This window comes from Nannobrachium achirus (genome assembly GCF_963921795.1).
Source record: "Nannobrachium achirus genome assembly, chromosome: 21".
Lineage (NCBI taxonomy): Eukaryota > Metazoa > Chordata > Actinopteri > Myctophiformes > Myctophidae > Nannobrachium > Nannobrachium achirus.
Genome location: NC_137828.1, coordinates 25,520,808 through 25,539,975, shown reverse-complemented (window position 1 = coordinate 25,539,975; position 19,168 = coordinate 25,520,808). Strand labels below are relative to the sequence as shown.

At 46.3% G+C, this 19,168-nt stretch overlaps 1 protein-coding gene across 3 annotated transcripts in view; it reads right to left on the bottom strand.

The window, feature by feature from the left end:
- The window catches only part of cdh7a (cadherin 7a), a gene marked incomplete at both ends in the record, with an annotated part of 322,682 nt that overhangs the window by 29,724 nt on the left and 273,790 nt on the right, over positions 1 to 19,168 (bottom strand). For all 3 annotated transcript variants that reach the window (XM_080752329.1, XM_080752330.1, XM_080752331.1), the window contains one exon: positions 18,761 to 18,878. In XM_080752329.1, the coding sequence (XP_080608455.1) occupies positions 18,761 to 18,878 (118 nt within the window). The remainder of the gene's footprint in view (positions 1 to 18,760; positions 18,879 to 19,168) is intronic.

Sequence of the window (19,168 nt, the reverse complement as noted above, 5' to 3'; positions counted from 1 at the left end):
GAAATTGGAAGTGATGACACGAAGAAACGAGCAGAAGCTGATAAATGGGTAGGCTACCCTCTTCTGGAAACTGGTACCCTGGAGCTGGAGAGGCGGGGAGACTCCTGTTAATGAACAAATTATATAGCAGTGATTACTATCAGAATGCAGTGCTTTAACCTTTTACCAAAAAGTTTTGTTTTAAGCAAACAAATATGCTCAAAACCTGTTGACGTGTGTCTCAGGACTCCAGTTGTATTTTGAATGGTCGACGCGGGGCACAGACCATCTGAAATGAGTTGGAGCAGCGCAGAAAGGAAATCTTTTCTCTTTTATTTTCTCTTAACACACGGGTGACTAACAGGTCATTTTGACCATTTCGAGATCGCAAAGTGCAATAGCTCTCCCCGTGAAGGTCTCAGAAATGTCCCCTTCCATGACTTTTCCTAAATACTCAAGACATTATGTTCTCGTTTTTGTCCCCTTCTGAAATGTTTCCTAAGTAGGGAATAATATACCATAACTGACTGTTAGTTATCGGTCATAAAGACAGGTCTCACCCATTCCTCCCCCTCCCAGAAGCAAGGAGGGAATTTCACACCTTTTGCGCTCCCCATTTGAGAGGTCAATTGAAATGCTAATTTCAATTGACATGTGGAAGACAATAGAACCCCCGCTGGCAGCAGGGGAGGAGGTGTTGCTCTCCTGGGCCAAAAGGGAGATAATTTACCTGTCAATTTGACTGATAAATGCAGTCAGAGTGGAAGTGTTTTTTTTTCAGTCACCCGAGTGTTAATGTGCGTAATCGCGTCAGTGACGTGGTCTAGTAGTATAAGTAGCCTATAAACATTCCATTTTCTCTTGTCAGTGACGTGGATCTTCCAAACTCTCATTGAAATTATGGCAATGTAACTTCATGGTGTCATATCAATGCAGTTCTCAAGTGATTTAGTAGGCCTATAACTTTTTAACGCTTTTGCTTCGTATTTTTTTCTTCCTTTTTCCATGCCTTAATTTGTTTTGAATCTATTTTTGAGCGCTCAAACAACTGACCGCGTATGTATATCCGTCCATTTGTCCATAAGCGCTTTTATTAAGCAGGCTCACAACATTTCTACTGTAATTTCAAATAGAGAGTCCAGGATAAGCAGTGGCTCTGCTAATTTAGCTAACTTAACTTACATTCCCTGTAGGGGCTATAGTACAGTAAAATGTCATAAAATAAACCTGGCACTTTTTAACATCAGGTCACTTTTAAACAAATCCTCCTCTGTAAATGATATAATCTGTGAAGAGAAATTAGATATAATCTTTTTAACAGAGACATGGCTGGGCAACGATGGAGCTTTTGCACTTGGCGTCGCCTGCCCACCAAACTATCACTTTATTCAATCAGTGCGCGAAGGAAAAAGAGGCGGAGGCTTGGCATACATTTTCTCTGACATTTTTAAATTCAAGTGCCTGTCCTTTGGAAGTTTTTCATCCTTTGAATATCAAGCTAACTTATTTGAGAGTCAATCCTCTGTTCTAATGATTACGATATATCGCCCACCAAAATGTAGCAAAGCCTTATTTCTTACAGAAATATCTGAACTTCAATCTATCTGTTCCACGGACTATGAGAGAACCCTTATTGCTGGTGATACTAACTTGCATGTGGACACTGTTACTGATCTTACAGCTATGAGTTTCTTACAGTTACTGCATTCCCTTGATTTTGATCAGCATGTTACCGGGCCAACCCACAATCAAGGCCACACCCTTGATCTTGTGATCTCTAAAGGGCTAAATATTTCTATGGACAGGATTATCGCTAAGCCTGATTTATCAGACCACTATTTACTGTGTTTTAATATGACTGTCTCTGATCTAGAAAAAAACAATAGAGAATATACTATAAAAAAGAGATTTTTCGGTTCCTCGGCAGCAGAAGAGTTTGCCAGCCTTCTTGCGTGTGCACCCCGCCTTCCTGATATTCCCTCAGTAAATGATATGGTTCAACGTTTTAATCTTAAATTGGAGTCAGCTCTGGATATAGTGGCTCCTATGAAAACTAAAAAGAAATATAATTCCAAAGTAACACCCTGGATAAACGATCATATACGTTCACTCAAAAAACAATGCCGCAGAGCAGAGCGAGCTTGGAGAAAAAATAAATTAACTATCCACCTACAGATATTTAAGGCGTCAACAGCCACCTATAATAAAACCATGCGTCTGGCTAGGCAGGCCTATTTTTCCGGAATTATTAATGAGAATAAGAACAATGCTAGGGTCTTATTCTCTACCATTGAACGCCTTTTAAACCCCCCCCAGTCCTACAAGCAGTCACTCCCTGCCTCTAAAGCAAAGTGTAATGAGTTTGCATCCTTCTTTGACAACAAAATTGTTAACATTCGAGCTGGTATTACGAATAATACTGTCACAAATGCAAATGCGGTTAATGGTGCCATGTGTAAAAGCATCGATAAATCTAGGGGGAGCCTAGTATCATTTTGTGCAATTGATGAAGAGGAACTTCGTAAAACCATATCGCAAATGACATCGTCTTCTTGCTCGCTGGATGCAATACCCACGCCGTTTCTTAAAGAGGTTGTAGACTGTGTTATTGAAGATATCCTAAAAATAGTAAACAGCTCTATACAATCAGGTGTCTTTCCAGACTCACTGAAAACGGCTGTAGTTAAACCCTTACTCAAAAAACCCAACCTTGACCCGTCCGTGCTGGATAATTATCGACCCATCTCTAATTTGCCTTTTCTGGGCAAGGTCCTAGAAAAAATTATCTTTCATCAATTGGATGTGTTTCTGCAGAACAATAAGGTGCACAACAAATTCCAATCCGGCTTCAGGAAAGGACACAGCACAGAAACTGCACTTTTAAAAGTTATTAATGATCTTAGGGTGGCTGCTGATAACAAAGATGTGTCCGTTCTCCTACTGCTGGACCAATCGGCGGCTTTTGACACAATTGACCATACAATTCTAATACAACGTCTCGAACACTGGGTAGGACTGTCAGGTACAGCTCTGTCCTGGTTTTGCTCTTATCTGACAGGCAGAAGCTACTCTGTTAATCTAGCTGACTTCGAGTCAAACAAACACAACATCTGCTCTGGTATTCCACAGGGCTCGATTCTTGGTCCTTTATTATTCTCCCTCTATATACTGCCGCTGGGAGAACTTATTTCCGCTCACGGTGTGAATTTCCATTTCTATGCTGATGACACCCAGTTGTACCTTTCGGTGGCTACGGACGACCCCTGTGCTCTAGACCCATTGCTGACGTGCGTGTCCAGCATAAAATGCTGGATGAGTGAGAACTTTCTCAAGCTAAATGAGGACAAGACAGAAGTTCTCATAATAGGTTCTACTGCCCAGAGAGAATCAATAATAAATAGACTTGGTAACCTGGCTAAAGAAAATAACACCTCTGTTAAGAACCTGGGGGTGATCATTGATGCTGAATTAAATTTTAATACACACATTAATCATGTCACGAAGATTGCCTTCTTTCACCTTAGAAATATTGCGCGAATTAGAGCCTATCTGTCGCTGAACGATGCAAAAACGCTGATCCACGCTTTTGTTTTCTCTCGGCTTGATTACTGCAACGCACTTCTCTCTGGTCTGCCAAAGAAAACAACTGACAGATTACAACTTGTTCAAAATGCAGCAGCCAGAGTTTTAACAAAAACTAAGATAAGAGAACATATTACTCCAGTTTTAGCGTCGCTACACTGGCTCCCGGTTGTTTTTAGGATTGATTTAAAAATTCTTTTACTTGTTTATAAAGCTCTAAATGGTCTGGCACCTTCGTACCTCTATAACTGCCTGCATAGATATGTTCCAACCCGCCCACTCAGGTCCTCTAGTGCAGACCTACTTGAGGTGCCAACAATGACATATAAAAAATATGGTGAAGCAGCTTTCTGCTTCTATGGACCGACAGCTTGGAATAAACTACCACTACACCTAAGACAGGCAGCCTCGGTGGATAGCTTTAAAGCACAGCTCAAGACCTATTTCTTTACTCTTGCTTTTAGCTAAATTTTTTAATCCCTATGCTGCTATTGACGTCCGCACGGCTCTGAAATTGTTCTTCAATGTTCTATGCTTTTATTTTTTCTTGCTTTATTGTAATCATTTTACTTATCTCTTTTTTATGTATTTTTTATTTCTATTTTACTTTTTCTCTGTTAAGCACGTGTGCTTCTTTTTATGCTCTGTAAAGCACTTTGAGCTGCATTTCATGTCATGAAAGGTGCTATACAAATAAAGTTTTATTATTATTATTATATGTCTGTCTGTCTGTATCAGCACGGCCTCAACAGCTGCAGTAGCCGCTGGGTGACCAACCTTCAGGTGGCGCTTTTGAGCAGCCTTGAAGTGTAACATGGTATGGTATAGGCTAAGGCAGCGCTCACTCGCACTGGGTGGGATTCTTTTACCCCGTGAAGGGTCTTATGGTATTCGCGAATGTTTTTAGTATTTGCCTTGCTGTTATTTTGTATGCCATTGTTTTGAAACCCTGTAGAACTCTCTTTATTATTATTAGAGGCAGCCGCATAACATTGTTATTTTTCTATTTTATTATTATTTTTTTTTACAAATTGTTGCTTGCAGAAACCTTGTATCTCCATATTTAAACATGGTAATGTTTTGTTTTTTTTTCGCCGATCTACAAGCTGCCAATGGGTCAGCTCGCAAGGACCAGCGTGCTGTGCACCTTTGGTAACCATAATATCAGTTTCTATAACGTCGCTCTGATCCAGCACTGGTTCATATAAGCGTTGACAGGGGTGTCGCACCAAATTCTGGGCCCTGGGTACAAGGATTCATTGCGGGCCCCCAATGAGCTTTTGTGCTTTAACTATTGAAAAATAGCAGATCTACAAGCTCACAGCGCTGCACCGAGTGCCGCGCTGCGAGCTTGTAAATCTGCTATTTTTGAAAAATCGTGAACATATATTCAAGGATTTACACACATTTTCATGACTTTTCAAAAATAGCAGATCTACAAGCTGGCAGCTGTGAGCTTGTAGATCTGCTATTTTTCAATAGCTAAAGTATAAAATAATTAAGGCCGCTCCACCTTGGGTCCTAGTAACTCAGTCCCACTCCCCCCCCCCCCCCCCCCCCCCCTTGTGACGCCCCTGAGCGTTGAGCTTTTCTGTATTTCTGCCCCCATATTGACCTCTCCTTAATCCATTCGAAGATTTTTTTTTTCGGTGTGGCGCTGGAAGGTGTATTATGATCACAACCAATGAAAAGCCCTGCTTGAGGCGAATGGAGACGCATGTGGAGAACATTCATGCGAACACCTACCAGGGCTGGAGAAGACATGTGAGGCCCTTTTCACCCCATGGGCAGAGAAACCATTGGTTCAGGTCCTCTGGCCCCGGTCGGGAAGCGAGTAATGTTTGAATTCTTACCGTAACAAATAACTTTTTGGTTTTGTTTTTGTTTTTCATCAAGTGCCAATGCTGTGAATTGGTAAAAATGTTTTACACTTTTGTGTGTGAGAAAACATTGCAGCTAATGTGGTAGTAACAGCTTTAGGTTTGTGTGTAACTGTATCGTGTCAGAACGCCAATCATTTCTTAACAGTTATACATTAAACATGCCATGATGTCTAAACGTATCTAAACAAACTTTTGAATGTGTTCCAAACTGATTACAAAAGTGTGAAACTGATGCTCAGTAAGATCTATGCGTGGGATATTAACCATCACCCACAATAGCTTATGACACTGATCATCCCCTCAATCGTCCCCACATTATTACTTTTCTATTTTTAGGCCTTTTTAATGCTTAAAAATAAAAACTGGTCAAAGATGAGCTAAACTGTCAAATAATATAAGTAAGAGCCACATTGTGAAGAAGAAAGCCATAGCCGACTTTTCAGTCGCGGACTGAAAAGGTTGAGAACCACAGTTCATTGTGTAATATTGTTGTCTTTCTGTTTTACAGACTGGGAGCAGTAGGGGCGAGATCATTTAGCGACCTACAACTGGGTTGCAACCTGGTCGGTAGTTTTCACCGACTGGGTCGCTAAATCTACCGACTGGGTCGCTAAATCTACCGACTGGGTTGCTAAATCTACCGACTGGTCGGTATATTTAGCGACCCAGTCTGTAGATTTAGCGACCCAGTCGGTGAAAACTACCGACCAGGTTGCAACCCAGTTGTAGGTCGCTAAATGATCTCGCCCTCTCTCACTGGGAGACTGAATATCCCTATGGGACAATAAAAGACTGATTATGATTAATATGATTATTGACCTGTTCAGCCTTTTGATGCAAAAACAAAAGATGCTTTTGATATGAGTGATCATGTTTTGGAATGTCTACTTTTTGCAAGTGATTTGTGGGCGCACAGTTACGACTCTTTTTTTCAGCTTGTGTGTCGGTTTGCTGTGAGAAATGGAGCTATATTCAGGAAATGCAATTCATATACTGAGGAAAATCTACCGGAGGGATGCAGGGAAGAAATCAACAGATGGTGTCATTAGCAACTATTCAGAATGTGACACACACTGTGCTAGTGCTCTGTGCTCTTCACCACCTGTTGCTTAACCCATTCAGAACGGGTACACAATTTGTGTTTCATTATGTTATGCTTTAACTATTGAAAAATAGCAGATATACAAGCTCACAGCGCGGCACCGAGTGCCGCGCTGCGAGCTTGTAGATCTGCTATTTTTGAAAAATCGTGAAAATTTGAATTTTGACCAGATTCTATAAGTGTCTTTTGAATCCTTCAAAGATTTTTTGAAAAAAAAACTATGTTTCTATGTCAGCAATCTGGCCAGCCATCGTCAAAGAAAAGTCCTTTTCACTTAACTGGAGCTCAGTTAGTCTGTTTTTGAGAGACTAATATGTCAGAGGTTCTCAAACCTTTTCATGTGAAGGACCCCCAAACTGATATTTATTTGGCAACAGACCCCCATCTCAAAATATTTAGTTCCAGGGACCACCCAGAAGCAAAATTTGAGTTACAAACATTCGCTTTGAAAATACATATATTCAAAGATTTGCACACATTTTCACGACTTTTTCAAAAATAGCAGATCTACAAGCTCGCAGCACGGCACTCGGTGCCGCGCTGTGAGCTTGTATATCTGCTATTTTTCACTGGTTAAAGCATTCAATAATTCTAGGCCTAAATGGGTTTTAATAACAGCTTAATATGATGCTCAAAATGTTATTATGAGAGATGGAGGGAAACGACAGAGAGAGAGAGAGAGAGAGAAAGAGAGAGAGAGAGAGAGAGAGAGAGAGAGAGAGAGAGAGAGAGAGAGAGAGAGAGAGAGAGAGAGAGAGAGAGAGAGATGTGGCTCTGGGTAGAGGCCAGGGTTTAAAGGACAACTTAGGTTTTTTTTACAACAAGGGTTCATATTTTACATTTTTAGAGAAAAGAAAAGATGAGTGTTAAAATGTTTTCATTTACTGCTTTCTATCGTTTTAGCGATTTTAGTGATTGAAAGAATGTGGTGCATCTTGGGCCTATTGTGTCTAAAAATACATATTTAGTCATGTGTACGCATGGCCCCACCCACACACTGAAATCAAAATCATTAAAATCGCAAAAAGATAGAAAACATTAAATGAAAACATTTGAACACTCGTCTTTTCTTTTCTCTATTTACAATCTAAAATATGAACCCTTGTTGTAAAAAAATATATAAAAAAATCACACCCGTGTGAACTGAGCGGTGGTCCCCCCCCCCCCCCCCCCTTCCCCCCTGTGTGTGTGTGTGTGTGTGTGTGTGTGTGTGTGTGTGTGTGTGTGTGTGTGTGTGTGTGTGTGTGTGTGTGTGTGTGCGTGCGTGCGTGCGTGCGTGTGTGTGTGTGTGTGTGTGCCTGGTCTGGCCTGGCCTGAACAACAGCGCCCCTCCCTTAACATGTGTGGTCAGAAAAGGTTACTGCAGGCTACAGACAGACAGACACGCAGACAGACAGAGAGACAGACAGACAGACCCACACACACGGCCACGTATAGGAGCGTTGTGACCACCGCTCAAAAAGTTGTCCTTTAAGAAATTAAACATGGGATTGGTTTTCAAAATAGTCAAAGGGGCTCTGCATGTACTCAATGCCAGCATGCCACCCACAGCCACAACACTGGGGGAAGCGACAACAACGATCTGGTACCACCCGCCTATACAAATGTGGGTAAATTCTCTTTCTACTGCACTGCCAGCAAAGTGTGGAATGCCCTCACACCATACCATCTCTTAAATAACGTGGATCACTGGCTTCCTTCAAAACAGGCCCTGACAATCCATCTTTCAGGAGGCCAAAAGGGGAGGTAAACTCACTTCTCCCATAGAAAGGTCATGGCATTCACTGACAAACATGTTTTCCCTTTTCCCCATCTTTCTACTCTGTAGTGTGTGTTGATGATACTGCATGTTGGTGTTATTTGTTATACTATGTGTGATGAATTGAATACATAGGACCAAATGGATTGCAAGATCTCATCCACCATTCACTTCCCATTTATTCCATTTGGAAAAACCCTGTTTTCTCACCTATTGTTGTTTTCCTCTGCACTTTTGGCCAGGCGTGCTTTATTCAATGGCCAATAACTTGAGATCAAAATAAAAATTAAAAAATTAAAAAAAATGCGGAAACAGAGATCGATCGTAATGGAGATAAATATTCTGTGACTGATTGAATAGGTAAGGAAAAACAATCGCTCGGTCCTCGAGTAAATGTACTTACAGTAGTTACTTTACACCACTGCCCTTTATTGTAGGTCAGGGCAACAGCGCCCTTTTCTGTGTCTGTAAGACTGCAGGGGCTTCTGAGCTGGCACTGTGCCACGTATATTTACACTGACATGTCTGGTGCCTGCTAAACGATGTCTCGCCTGCAATCCTGCATGTGTGGGAATGTACGCACAAGGGACTGCATTATCATGCACTTATAATGCATTATAACAATGGTTATAAATGTTTATAGTCACACATAAAGTCAGGGACGTGCTGGCCATTGGGAAAAGCGGGACAACTCCCGAACGGCCGGCCATTAGGAAAAAAATAAAAAATAAAACGTCGGCCTTCCTTCCATTTTGGGGGCTGGGCGGCCAACAAAGTAAATCGTCACTGTCGGGCAGAAACCTTGTATCTCCAAGTTTCAAATGTGTAAATTTTTTCGCAAAGCAAAGCCCTGCTTCATCATACAAGGCTGTCGCACAAAAGTAGTGAAAACAGCAGATCTAAAAGCACACAACGCCTCGCGGTGCGAGGCGTTGTGTGCTTGTAGATCGGCTGTTTTCACTAGTTTAAATCCTTTTTTAAATGATAAATACAAAATAAACAGTTTTGGACGTAGAAGGTTTCCACCCGACAACAACGAAATATAACTCATGTACAATAATTGGCCCACTGGCTTGTCACTTGTCATGATCTGAAATGGCAAATCTTTGAGTAGCAGCAGCGCTATAGAGAGAGATCTCTCTAAAGCGCGCAATGAGGGCCTCCCTCTGCAACTTTTTTTCCCGGGCTGAATCAGGGGCCCAGCACGTCCCTGCATAAAGTTATAACAATGTTTATGAAGTATTATAAGTCCTGGTCATATAACGCATTATAATAAGCAATTTACTTAGAGATCGGGTCTGCATTATAATCACAATTATAATGCATTGTTATAATACTTATAATGCTTCATAACACTTGCTATAAATGTTTATAACAATGTATAACACAGACACTGTTGTTATACAGTTGTGGTAGTTAAGTGTTGCTCCAGACTCATAATATGTCATAATCCTTGCTTAAGTTGTTATGCATTATTATAAAACATTTATAACGAGTTATGAAGCCTATTTACATTATAATGCATTATATATATGAGCTTATAATGCATTACTGTATAGACCCGACCTTAATATACAGGGTTACCGATAAGTCCTTTGTTTTCATATTTATATGGTTACTTCCCGAGTGAGATTTATTAGATACATAAAAAATGTATGCAATGTTGTTTCATCTATTTTGTAAGCCTAACATTGACAGCACTGAGAAGATAAAAATATTGATTCAGGGATAACTACTGTATGATGAACCTAGACACAAAATAAATAATAACACATCAGACATGGATCTGAGAGTCAGGCATACTTATAAAGGTATAATGGTGTTGCACTTTATGGGATACAGAGCTACACAGTATGACACACTAACATTTCAACCCTCAGCGTTGCCATAAAAAAACAACACAATTTGTAGACTTGTACAGTGGAGACTATAAAATCCTTATTGCTGGGCCCGCTGGACAAGAACTGCTACTGGAAGTGTCTAAGTGGAAGGACAAGACCAGGGACGTGCTGGCCATTGGGAAAAGCGGGACAACTCCCGAACGGCCGGGAATCATTCCCGGCCGGTCCAGGCCGGCCATTAGGAAAAAAATTAAAATAAAATGTCGGCCTTCGTTCCATTTTGGGGGCTGGGCGGCCAACAAAGCAAATCGTCACTGTCGGAGAAACCTTGTATCTCCAAGTTTCAAATGTGTAGATTTTTTCGCAAAGCAAAGCCCTGCTTCATCATACAAGGCCGTCGCACAAAAGTAGTGAAAACAGCAGACAACGCCTGTAGATCAGCTGTTTTCACTAGTTTAAATCATTTTTAAAATAATAAATACAAAACAAACGGTTTTGGACATACAAGGTTTCCACCCGACAACGACGAAATATAACTCATGTAATTGGCCCACTGGCTTGTCACTTTGTCACAAACCTTTGAGTAGCAGCAGCGCTAGAGCGCAATGAGGGCCTCTCTAACTCTTTTTGCTGATCAGGGGCCCAGCATGTCCCTGAGTGGAAGGGCAGGCGGCTTACGAGGGAAGTACATACAGAGGGGGTGCAAGATTGGTTGATATAGTCAGGGGCGTCACAAGGGGGGGGGGGGGGGGGGGGGGGGGGGAGTGGGACTGAGTTACTAGGGCCCAAGGTGGAGGAGCCTGGAATTATTTTACACTTGAAAAATAGCAGATATACAAGCCCACAGCGCGGCACTGAGTGCCGCGCTGCGAGCCTGTAGATCTGCTATTTTTGAAAAGTCGTGAAAATGTGTGCAAATCTTTGAATACATTTATTTGGGCCCTAGTAACTCAAATCTTGCTTCTGGGGGGTCCCTCAAATTAAATATTTTGAAATGGGGGTCCGTGGCCAAATACATATCATTTTGGGGGTCCTTCATATGAAAAGGTTTGAGCACCACTGACATAGAAACATAGGTTTACTGTCAATATTCCAGGATGACCTCCCACTTGGGTAATGACGCCCCCTGGCGATCATTCAGAGAAACTACTTCAGCTCCCGTACTAACGTAGGTAGGAAGGGCCTGTCACTCAAACCGGAGTGACCCGCCTCCAGGCTATATAAGCCCCCGGAGGCGGAAGTAACATCCTCTTTTCACTCTCTGCGATATCACATTCAGATAAGTTGAAACTCAGCCTTGTATTATTATTCTTCGCGCATTAGCCTAAAGCGGTGGCATTGGAGTCGCCCACTGGCGAGTGTTGAATTAACCCGTACTTAAGAATACTTATTCTTGTTCCGTCCTAAATCGACGGTTATTTCCTTTTATAACAAAGGATTATTACTGCTTGTTCAGGCCTCCGCCGAAGCAAGCGTGGCATAGCTTTAGCCGTTAGCTTGTTAGCTCGTCTGCTATTGTTAACGTTAGCTACACTGCTTACCGCTTGTTCAGGCCCTGCCCGAATCAAGCGTGGCCTAGCCTTAGCCGTTAGCTTGTTAGCTCGTCTGCTTCTGGTTAACTCTATCTACAGTGCTTCGCCATGGATCCTCTGGCCTTCCTGCCGAGGCAATGTCCAGGCTGTCCAGGACTCATCGACGGACAGGATCTTCACCATCTCTGTGTCGGCTGCATGGGCGTTGCACACGCCTTCTCTGCACTGAGTCCTCAGGGGAGAGCAGGACCTTTCTGTGACTGCTGCGTGGCCTACGACCGCGATGTACTGATACACCGGTTCTACCTAGCCAGGGCAGGCCTCGGGGCCTGCGCTCCACCAGGTGGGTCCACTGCTCTCAACCCCACAGCCCAGTCTTTCCTTCCCCAGGCGGACCGCACCGTTGGTCAAGGTGCGGCGCTGCCTTCCGGAGATCCGCTTGGCAACCAGCGCGCCATTCCAAGTCAAGATGGCGCCGTGCTACATGAGACACCGCCTGCCGCGCAACCGACCGCAGCTAGCTCCACTGTCACTGGAGCTGGCGGGTCTGGTGAAGTCGCCGCTAAGAAGGCGACCAAGAAGGCTAACATCCAGACGAAATCTCCGGTAGCCTTTTCCCCTTCGGGCGCGGTGCCCAAAAAGAAACGCTTGGATGTGACCGTCGGGGACGTCCCCCTCGACGTGAGCATCACCAAAACAGTCCAGACCTTCAGGCGAGAGTCGGACCTGAGCTCCTGTCAGAGCGAGGGTTCTGGTTCTGAATACTCTGGATACACGGCCGAGGAGGAGGAGGACTCCGTCGATGACGAGGGTTCTCGACTCACGGTCACTGTGAAAGGTAATGCCCCTGCGGCTCCAGCACGTCAACTGGACGCCGCAGGGAGCTCCCAGGCCTCCTCAGGCACCACTGCCCCTCCACCCGCCAGTCAAGCGAGTGAAGCGGGAGCAGAGGACGTCGATTCTGCAGCAGAAATGCTGGATCATCTCACAGTCTACATGAGAGCTCTGGCCAGAGTTGGAGAGGAGTTGCCACCTCCTCTCCCCTCTGAAGAGGCCGAGGATGATGATGAAATGCCCGGGCAGGAGCCTTCGGTTCCCGCCCCGTATGTCCTCTCCAGGCTGCCGCTGGTGAAAGGTTTCACCAAGGCCCTCCATTCCTCATGGAAGACACATAAAGACCCCAGGAAGCTGCCTTTTTCTGTGTTGGATTTGGTGGGCGGTGCGGAGGCAGGCATGTCCACCTGCCCTAACCTGGACCACCTGTTGGCACAATCTTTCCTGAGTTCTGTCAGACCCCAGTACAAAGATGTAGGCACGGCTAAAAACGGGCCGTTTGTTGGCCCCGTCGGCACCAACCCGCCGGGGTTCACTGTCCTGGAGGACAAGCTACAGTCGGACAGGGCTCGTAACGCCTACCGGTCCGCTGCTCTGGCCGCTAAGGACCTAAATCTGATCCAGCTCTTGCTCGCTTCCACCAAGGACCTGGTCAAAGGTCTGCCCACGGGGGAGCACACAGCTGAACTGAACACTCTATTTGACATCATGCTGAAGGTCAATTGGCATGCGGTTAAGTGGATGGGCAGGTCCATGGACTACAACCTCCAGTCTGAGAGAGCCCGCTGGCTCGACTATGTCGACCTCGAGCCTAAGAGGGACGTGGGCGAGAAGCCTCTAGGTCCTCGCGGGGAGATGTACAAGTCTCTCATAAACATGGAGAACAGTCCCACCACCCTCATGGGTGGGGGCTTGGAGCTGCTGCAGGGTAGAGTTACCTTCTTCAAGGCGGCTAAGGACATCGTCGAGTCCACCACAGTGCCACAGGATGAACCGCAGCAAGCTAGGAGGACGTCCCGCTCCTCCCGTGCCAAGGAAAGGGGCCGCTCTGCTTCTTTTAAGAAGCACTCGTCTTCCTCCAGGGGAGCCTCTGCAGCCAGGGCGCCTGACAGGCCCCGCAGCAAGGCTGTGGTTCCCGAGCGCGCTCAGCCGCGCCGCCCGTCCAAGGATGGCAGGCAGCAGTCTTCATACCGCGGTGGCCGCGGTAGGGGACAGCGCAAATGACACTCTGAAGAGGGGAATTGTGCTGGGGCGGGGGTCCGAGGTGTCTCTCGGTCCCCCTCCCCCCAAACGAGGGCGTTTTTCGGTACCCCGTGTCGGGGAAATGAAAATGTTAATTTTGATGCCTCCTGTGTCGACAATAAACATGTTGAAAGAACAAAGTCTGTCTCTGTCCAACTCTCTCGCACTAGCACAGACGACCCCATCGTGCATGCCTCCTGTAGTAATGATGAAGTCCTGTCAGGACTCGATAATCAATCACAGGTTTTATCAGAAACCAGTAATGTTAATGTCAAACAATTATGTGGTTCCTCAAGCGCGCGAGTGGAATATCCCTCGCGTCGACAATATGAATCCTTTATGCATGCCTCCTGTAAGAATGATGGAGTCCCGTCAGGACTCTTTAATCAGTCAGAGGTTTTATCAGCAACCAGTAATGTTAACGTCAAACAATTATATGGTTCCTCATGCGCGCGAGTGGATTTTCCCTCGCGTGAGCGATGCTATGAATTTAACCTTGAGTCAGAAATTCTGTCGGCCTACTATGAGCCCGGGTCAAGGGACAAGCATAAAGGCCTTAGAGCAGGTATTAAACGTAAAAGTTCCTCTCCTGTCAGGGGAGAATGCTTTAGTTGTGGGCGAGTCTGTTTATCAGTCGAATCGCTTTGCTCTTCCTGTCGCTCTATCGAGCCAAAACCGAACGCTTCCGGTTTCACCGGATACGGATTCGCTAGCTCCCCGCTTCCGGTCCGGCCGCAAAAGAGCTCCGCTAGTCAAGCGGTACAATCGGAAGGTGTTCCCACCTTGCGGCCTATTGAACCCCTGCGCTCCGCATCCGGGTGTCCCGGATACGGATACGCAGGTTCCCCACTTCCGGTCCCGCCGCAAAATAGCTCCGCTAGTCAAGCGGTACAACCAGAAGGTGTTTCCGCCATGCGGCCTATTGAACCCTTGCGCTCCGCATCCGGTCGTTCCGGATACGGATACGCAGGTTCCCCACTTCCGGTCCGGCCGCCAAAAAGCTCCGCCGTCACGGAAGCACAGTGGTGGGGTTTCTCTCGCTCAAAACACGCTAGCACGCTGTGCGCGCCAGTGGAAGTTATGCAACCCGAGCCATTGGGTATTTCGAACGATAACCAGGGGTTACAGGTTACAGTTCGCAGATATACCCCCGCTTTCGAGCAGGGTTATTCATACCAGAGCACGTGGTTTAAAAGCAAGTCTTTTGAGAGAAGAGATCAGCTCATTGCTAAGCAAGGGTGCTATAGTGGAGCTGGACAGGACCCAATCCCGCATGGGATTTTGGAGCCGTTATTTCCTGGTGCCCAAAAAGGGGGGGGGGGCTACGTCCCATCCTGGACCTAAAGGCACTAAACGTGTACCTGAAGAAATACGTTTTCAGGATGCTAACAGTACCCACCATGTTACGGTCGGTCAGGCAAGGGGATTTCCACTGTTCAGTGGATCTGAAGGATGCTTATCAGCACGTCCAGATTTATCCCCCACACAGGAAATTCCTTCGGTTCGCCTTCGAGGGTCGCCTGTACGAGTATACAGTACTCCCTTTCGGTCTGTCACTGAGCCCGAGGGTTTTCGTGAAAGTGACCGAAGCAGCCATCGCCCCGCTGAGACAGCAGGGCGTCAGGTTGGCGACGTACATCGACGATTGGATGATTTCAGCGAGCTCCGCCCACGAAGTGGCGCGTCACACACAAGTGGTTTTGGCTCACCTGAAGGCATTAGGTTTCATAGTCAACCACGGCAAGAGCATGCTGACTCCAGCAAGTCGTCTTACATTCATTGGGGTCCTTCTGGACTCATCCGACATGTCGGCCCGTCTCTCAGAGGAGAGGGTGGACAGGTTTCGGGAATGTCTCGACTCCTTTCAAGTGGGCCAGGAGGTCACTTACAGGAGTTGCATGGTACTGACGGGAATGATGGCTTCCGCAGTACATCTGTTGCGTTTGGGCAGGTTTCATATGAGACCTTTTCAAAGATGGATGTTATCCCTCGGGATCCCGCCCTCCTTGAAGTACAAGAAGGTTACGGTTTCCCCTTCCTGCGCGATCGCCCTGTCTCCGTGGCTGGTGGAGGGGTTCCTCACCAGCGGAGTCTCGATTGGCGAGGTGGTTTCCCACAAGTCGATCACGACAGACGCCAGTCTCAGTGGATGGGGAGCCACTTTCGAGGGGCGCACAGCGCAGGGGCTTTGGCCTCTGGAGATGAGGGGTCGTCACATCAACTATTTGGAGTTGATGGCTATACTCCTGGCGCTCAAGCATTTCGAGCCTTGGATTTTGCATTGTCACGTCCTGGTCAGGACAGACAATACGACGGCCATGTTTTATGTCAACAAACAGGGGGGCCTGTCGTCGTTGCCACTGGACCGTCTGGCTCGAGAATTGACGGTTTGGTGCTTGTCGCGCCTCAAGTCGATCAGGGCCTCACACGTCCCAGGTCTCCTCAACAGCGGAGCAGATCTCCTGTCCAGGGGAGGTCCTCGCTACGAGGATTGGTCTCTCCACCCCAGGGTGGTGAGCCAAATTTTTCGCAAGTTTGGTCAGCCAGTGGCGGACCTGTTTGCGTCAGCGGAGAATACGAAGTGTCCGTTGTTCTTCGCGGTGAAGGGCAGTCCCCCCTTGGGGTTGGACGCCTTAGCGCACACGTGGCCGAGAGGTCTACTGTACGCGTTTCCCCCCTTCGACTTAATCCGACCCACTCTGGAGAGAGTCAGGAGGTTCGGTCTGGAGATGCTCCTGGTGGCTCCCTACAAGGGCACGTGGAGATCGGCGATCGCCCCTCTCCTTTGCGAACCGGGTTGGCAGCTGCCTCAGTGCAGGGACCTGTTGAGTCAGGCCAGGGGGGAGATCTTCCACCAAGACCTGCAGGTCCTAGACCTGTGGGTTTGGCACGTGAAAGGTTAAACCTGCTGGCAGCCGGTTTTTCTTCTGAAGTGGTTGATACCATTCAGAGTGCTAAGGCGCCCTCTACGAGGGCGTCTTATGATGGAAGGTGGAATGCCTTTGAGGACTGGTGTGAGTCGCGTGTTCCACCTGTGGTGGCTCATGTGGCGTCAGCCCAGGAAATTCTGGAATTTATGCAGAACCGCTTGAGAAGTGGTCTAGCATTTTCTACCCTTAGGGGGTATTTGGCGGCTATTAATGCCTGTCACCTGGGGGTGGCGGGCAAGGCACCTTCTAAAGTCCCGGAGGTCATCAAGTTCATGCAAGGAGTTGAACGTTTGAGGCCGGTGACTAGGTCTTTGTTCCCAGTTTGGGATCTGCAGGTGGTTCTAGGGGGCCTATGTCGGGCTCCCTTTGAGCCACTTGTAGGGATGCCTTTGAAACTTTTGAGTTTCAAGACGGCTCTTTTGCTGGCTTTGGCCACGGCTAAAAGAGTTGGTGACCTGCAAGCTCTCTCGGTGTCTGCGGAGTGCATGCAGTTTATGAACAATGATCTCAAGGTGTTGCTCAAGCCTCATCTTAAGTTTGTTCCTAAGAACATGGTGGTTCCTAAGGAGCCTGTTGTTCTTCTGGCTTTTCATCCTCCTCCGTTTGTCTCGGTGGAGGATGAACGGCTGAATTGCCTTTGTCCTGTCAGGGCATTGAAGGCCTACTGTGACAGGACTGCTGGTTCTAGAGCTTCTTCTCAGCTCTTTGTAGAAATGGGCAATGTTCTTGTCAGAAAGCCGGTGTCTAGACCCACTCTTTCGAGGTGGATTGTGGATGCTATTAGGCTGGCTTACTCTAGTGCGGGTGTGGAAGTGCCGGCGGCACTTAAAGCCCATAGCACTAGGGGTGTGGCTACTTCGTGGGCACTGGCAAAGGGAGTCTCCGTTCAGGAGATTTGTGTTTCGGCGAATTGGTCTTCGCCTTCTACCTTTGCAGCCTACTATCACCTGGATATCGAATCCTCTTCGCTAGCGCATTCGGTTCTGGGTGCAGTTGCCTCCTCTACGTCATAGAGGAGTCGGATCTTCCCCTCCCACAGGTGGGCATGTAGCCACCTGGGGTATTTTGGGGGGACCCTGTGTTTTCCTTATATAGTGTGTCTTACTTATAAGGCGGACTTGTCCTTTTCATTTAGTTGAATGAGGCGGACTTCGGTCTGTCAGGGTCTCTCTTTATTTTCTCATGCCTTCACACCCAGGTCCGGTGGGCCTGGGACCTTCTGGGTGATGGGTCACGCCCGTTTGGGCTGTGCTCACCCGTATGAGGGGTGTGTGGGGGTATGAGAGTAGGTTGTGGCTTAGAGGGGAGTTTAAGAATCCCAAGTGGGAGGTCATCCTGGAATATTGACAGTAAACGGTAGGTTCCGTACGGAACCATTGTTTACTTAGATATGGAAGGATGACCTCCCACGTAATGCCCCTCTGTTTCACTGAATGTGGCAGAGAGTGGTATTAAGAGGATGTTACTTCCGCCTCCGGGGGCTTATATAGCCTGGAGGCGGGTCACTCCGGTTTGAGTGACAGGCCCTTCCTACCTACGTTAGTACGGGAGCTGAAGTAGTTTCTCTGAATGATCGCCAGGGGGCGTCATTACCCAAGTGGGAGGTCATCCTTCCATATCTAAGTAAACAATGGTTCCGTACGGAACCTACCGTTTTTCAAAAAACCTTATTTGAAATATTCAAAGACTTAAACACATTTTCACAATTTTTCAAAAATAGCAGATCTACAAGAGTGGTGCGACACCCCTGAATATACTGTAGGGTAACAATCATTTTAACTGCATTAACCATATTTTGTTTGTTTTACACAATATCAAGTCAAGTCGATTTCATTCATAAAGCACATGACCAAAGGCCGACCAAGGTGCTGCACAGCATGAAAATGATAACACACAAAACATGAAACATCAATGAGTGCCAAAATAAACGTAACTATTCATTCATTTATTCATTCATTCATTCATTCATACATTCATTCATTCATTCAAAACAACAAAAAAGCAGGAAGACAGGAAGACAAATAGGTAAAAGAGGTTAAAAAAAAAAGTTTATCAAGCCAATATAAGTGCTCTCACCCTTGTTGTCTCTTAGTGTGAAGTTCATGTTTCCGGCTACAGACGAGGCCAGGGCGAAGTAGAAGCGATGTCCGCTGGGAGGTTCATCCTTGTCCACCGCACTGATGGTCTGGATCACCTGGGGACATCAATTGCCCACACACACACACACACACACACACACACACACACACACACACACACACACACACACACACACACACACACACACACACACACACACACACACACACACACACACACACACACGCGCACGCACACATGAATGGTGACCTTCATCCCACCTTCGAAGGCTGATTGACTATCACTACGTAATATAGCTGTTGCTCTTCCTTGTCCATATGAAGCTACTGTATTCAGTCATCAAATCACCGACGTGGAAGTTTGTGTCAAGTTCCACTCCAGAGT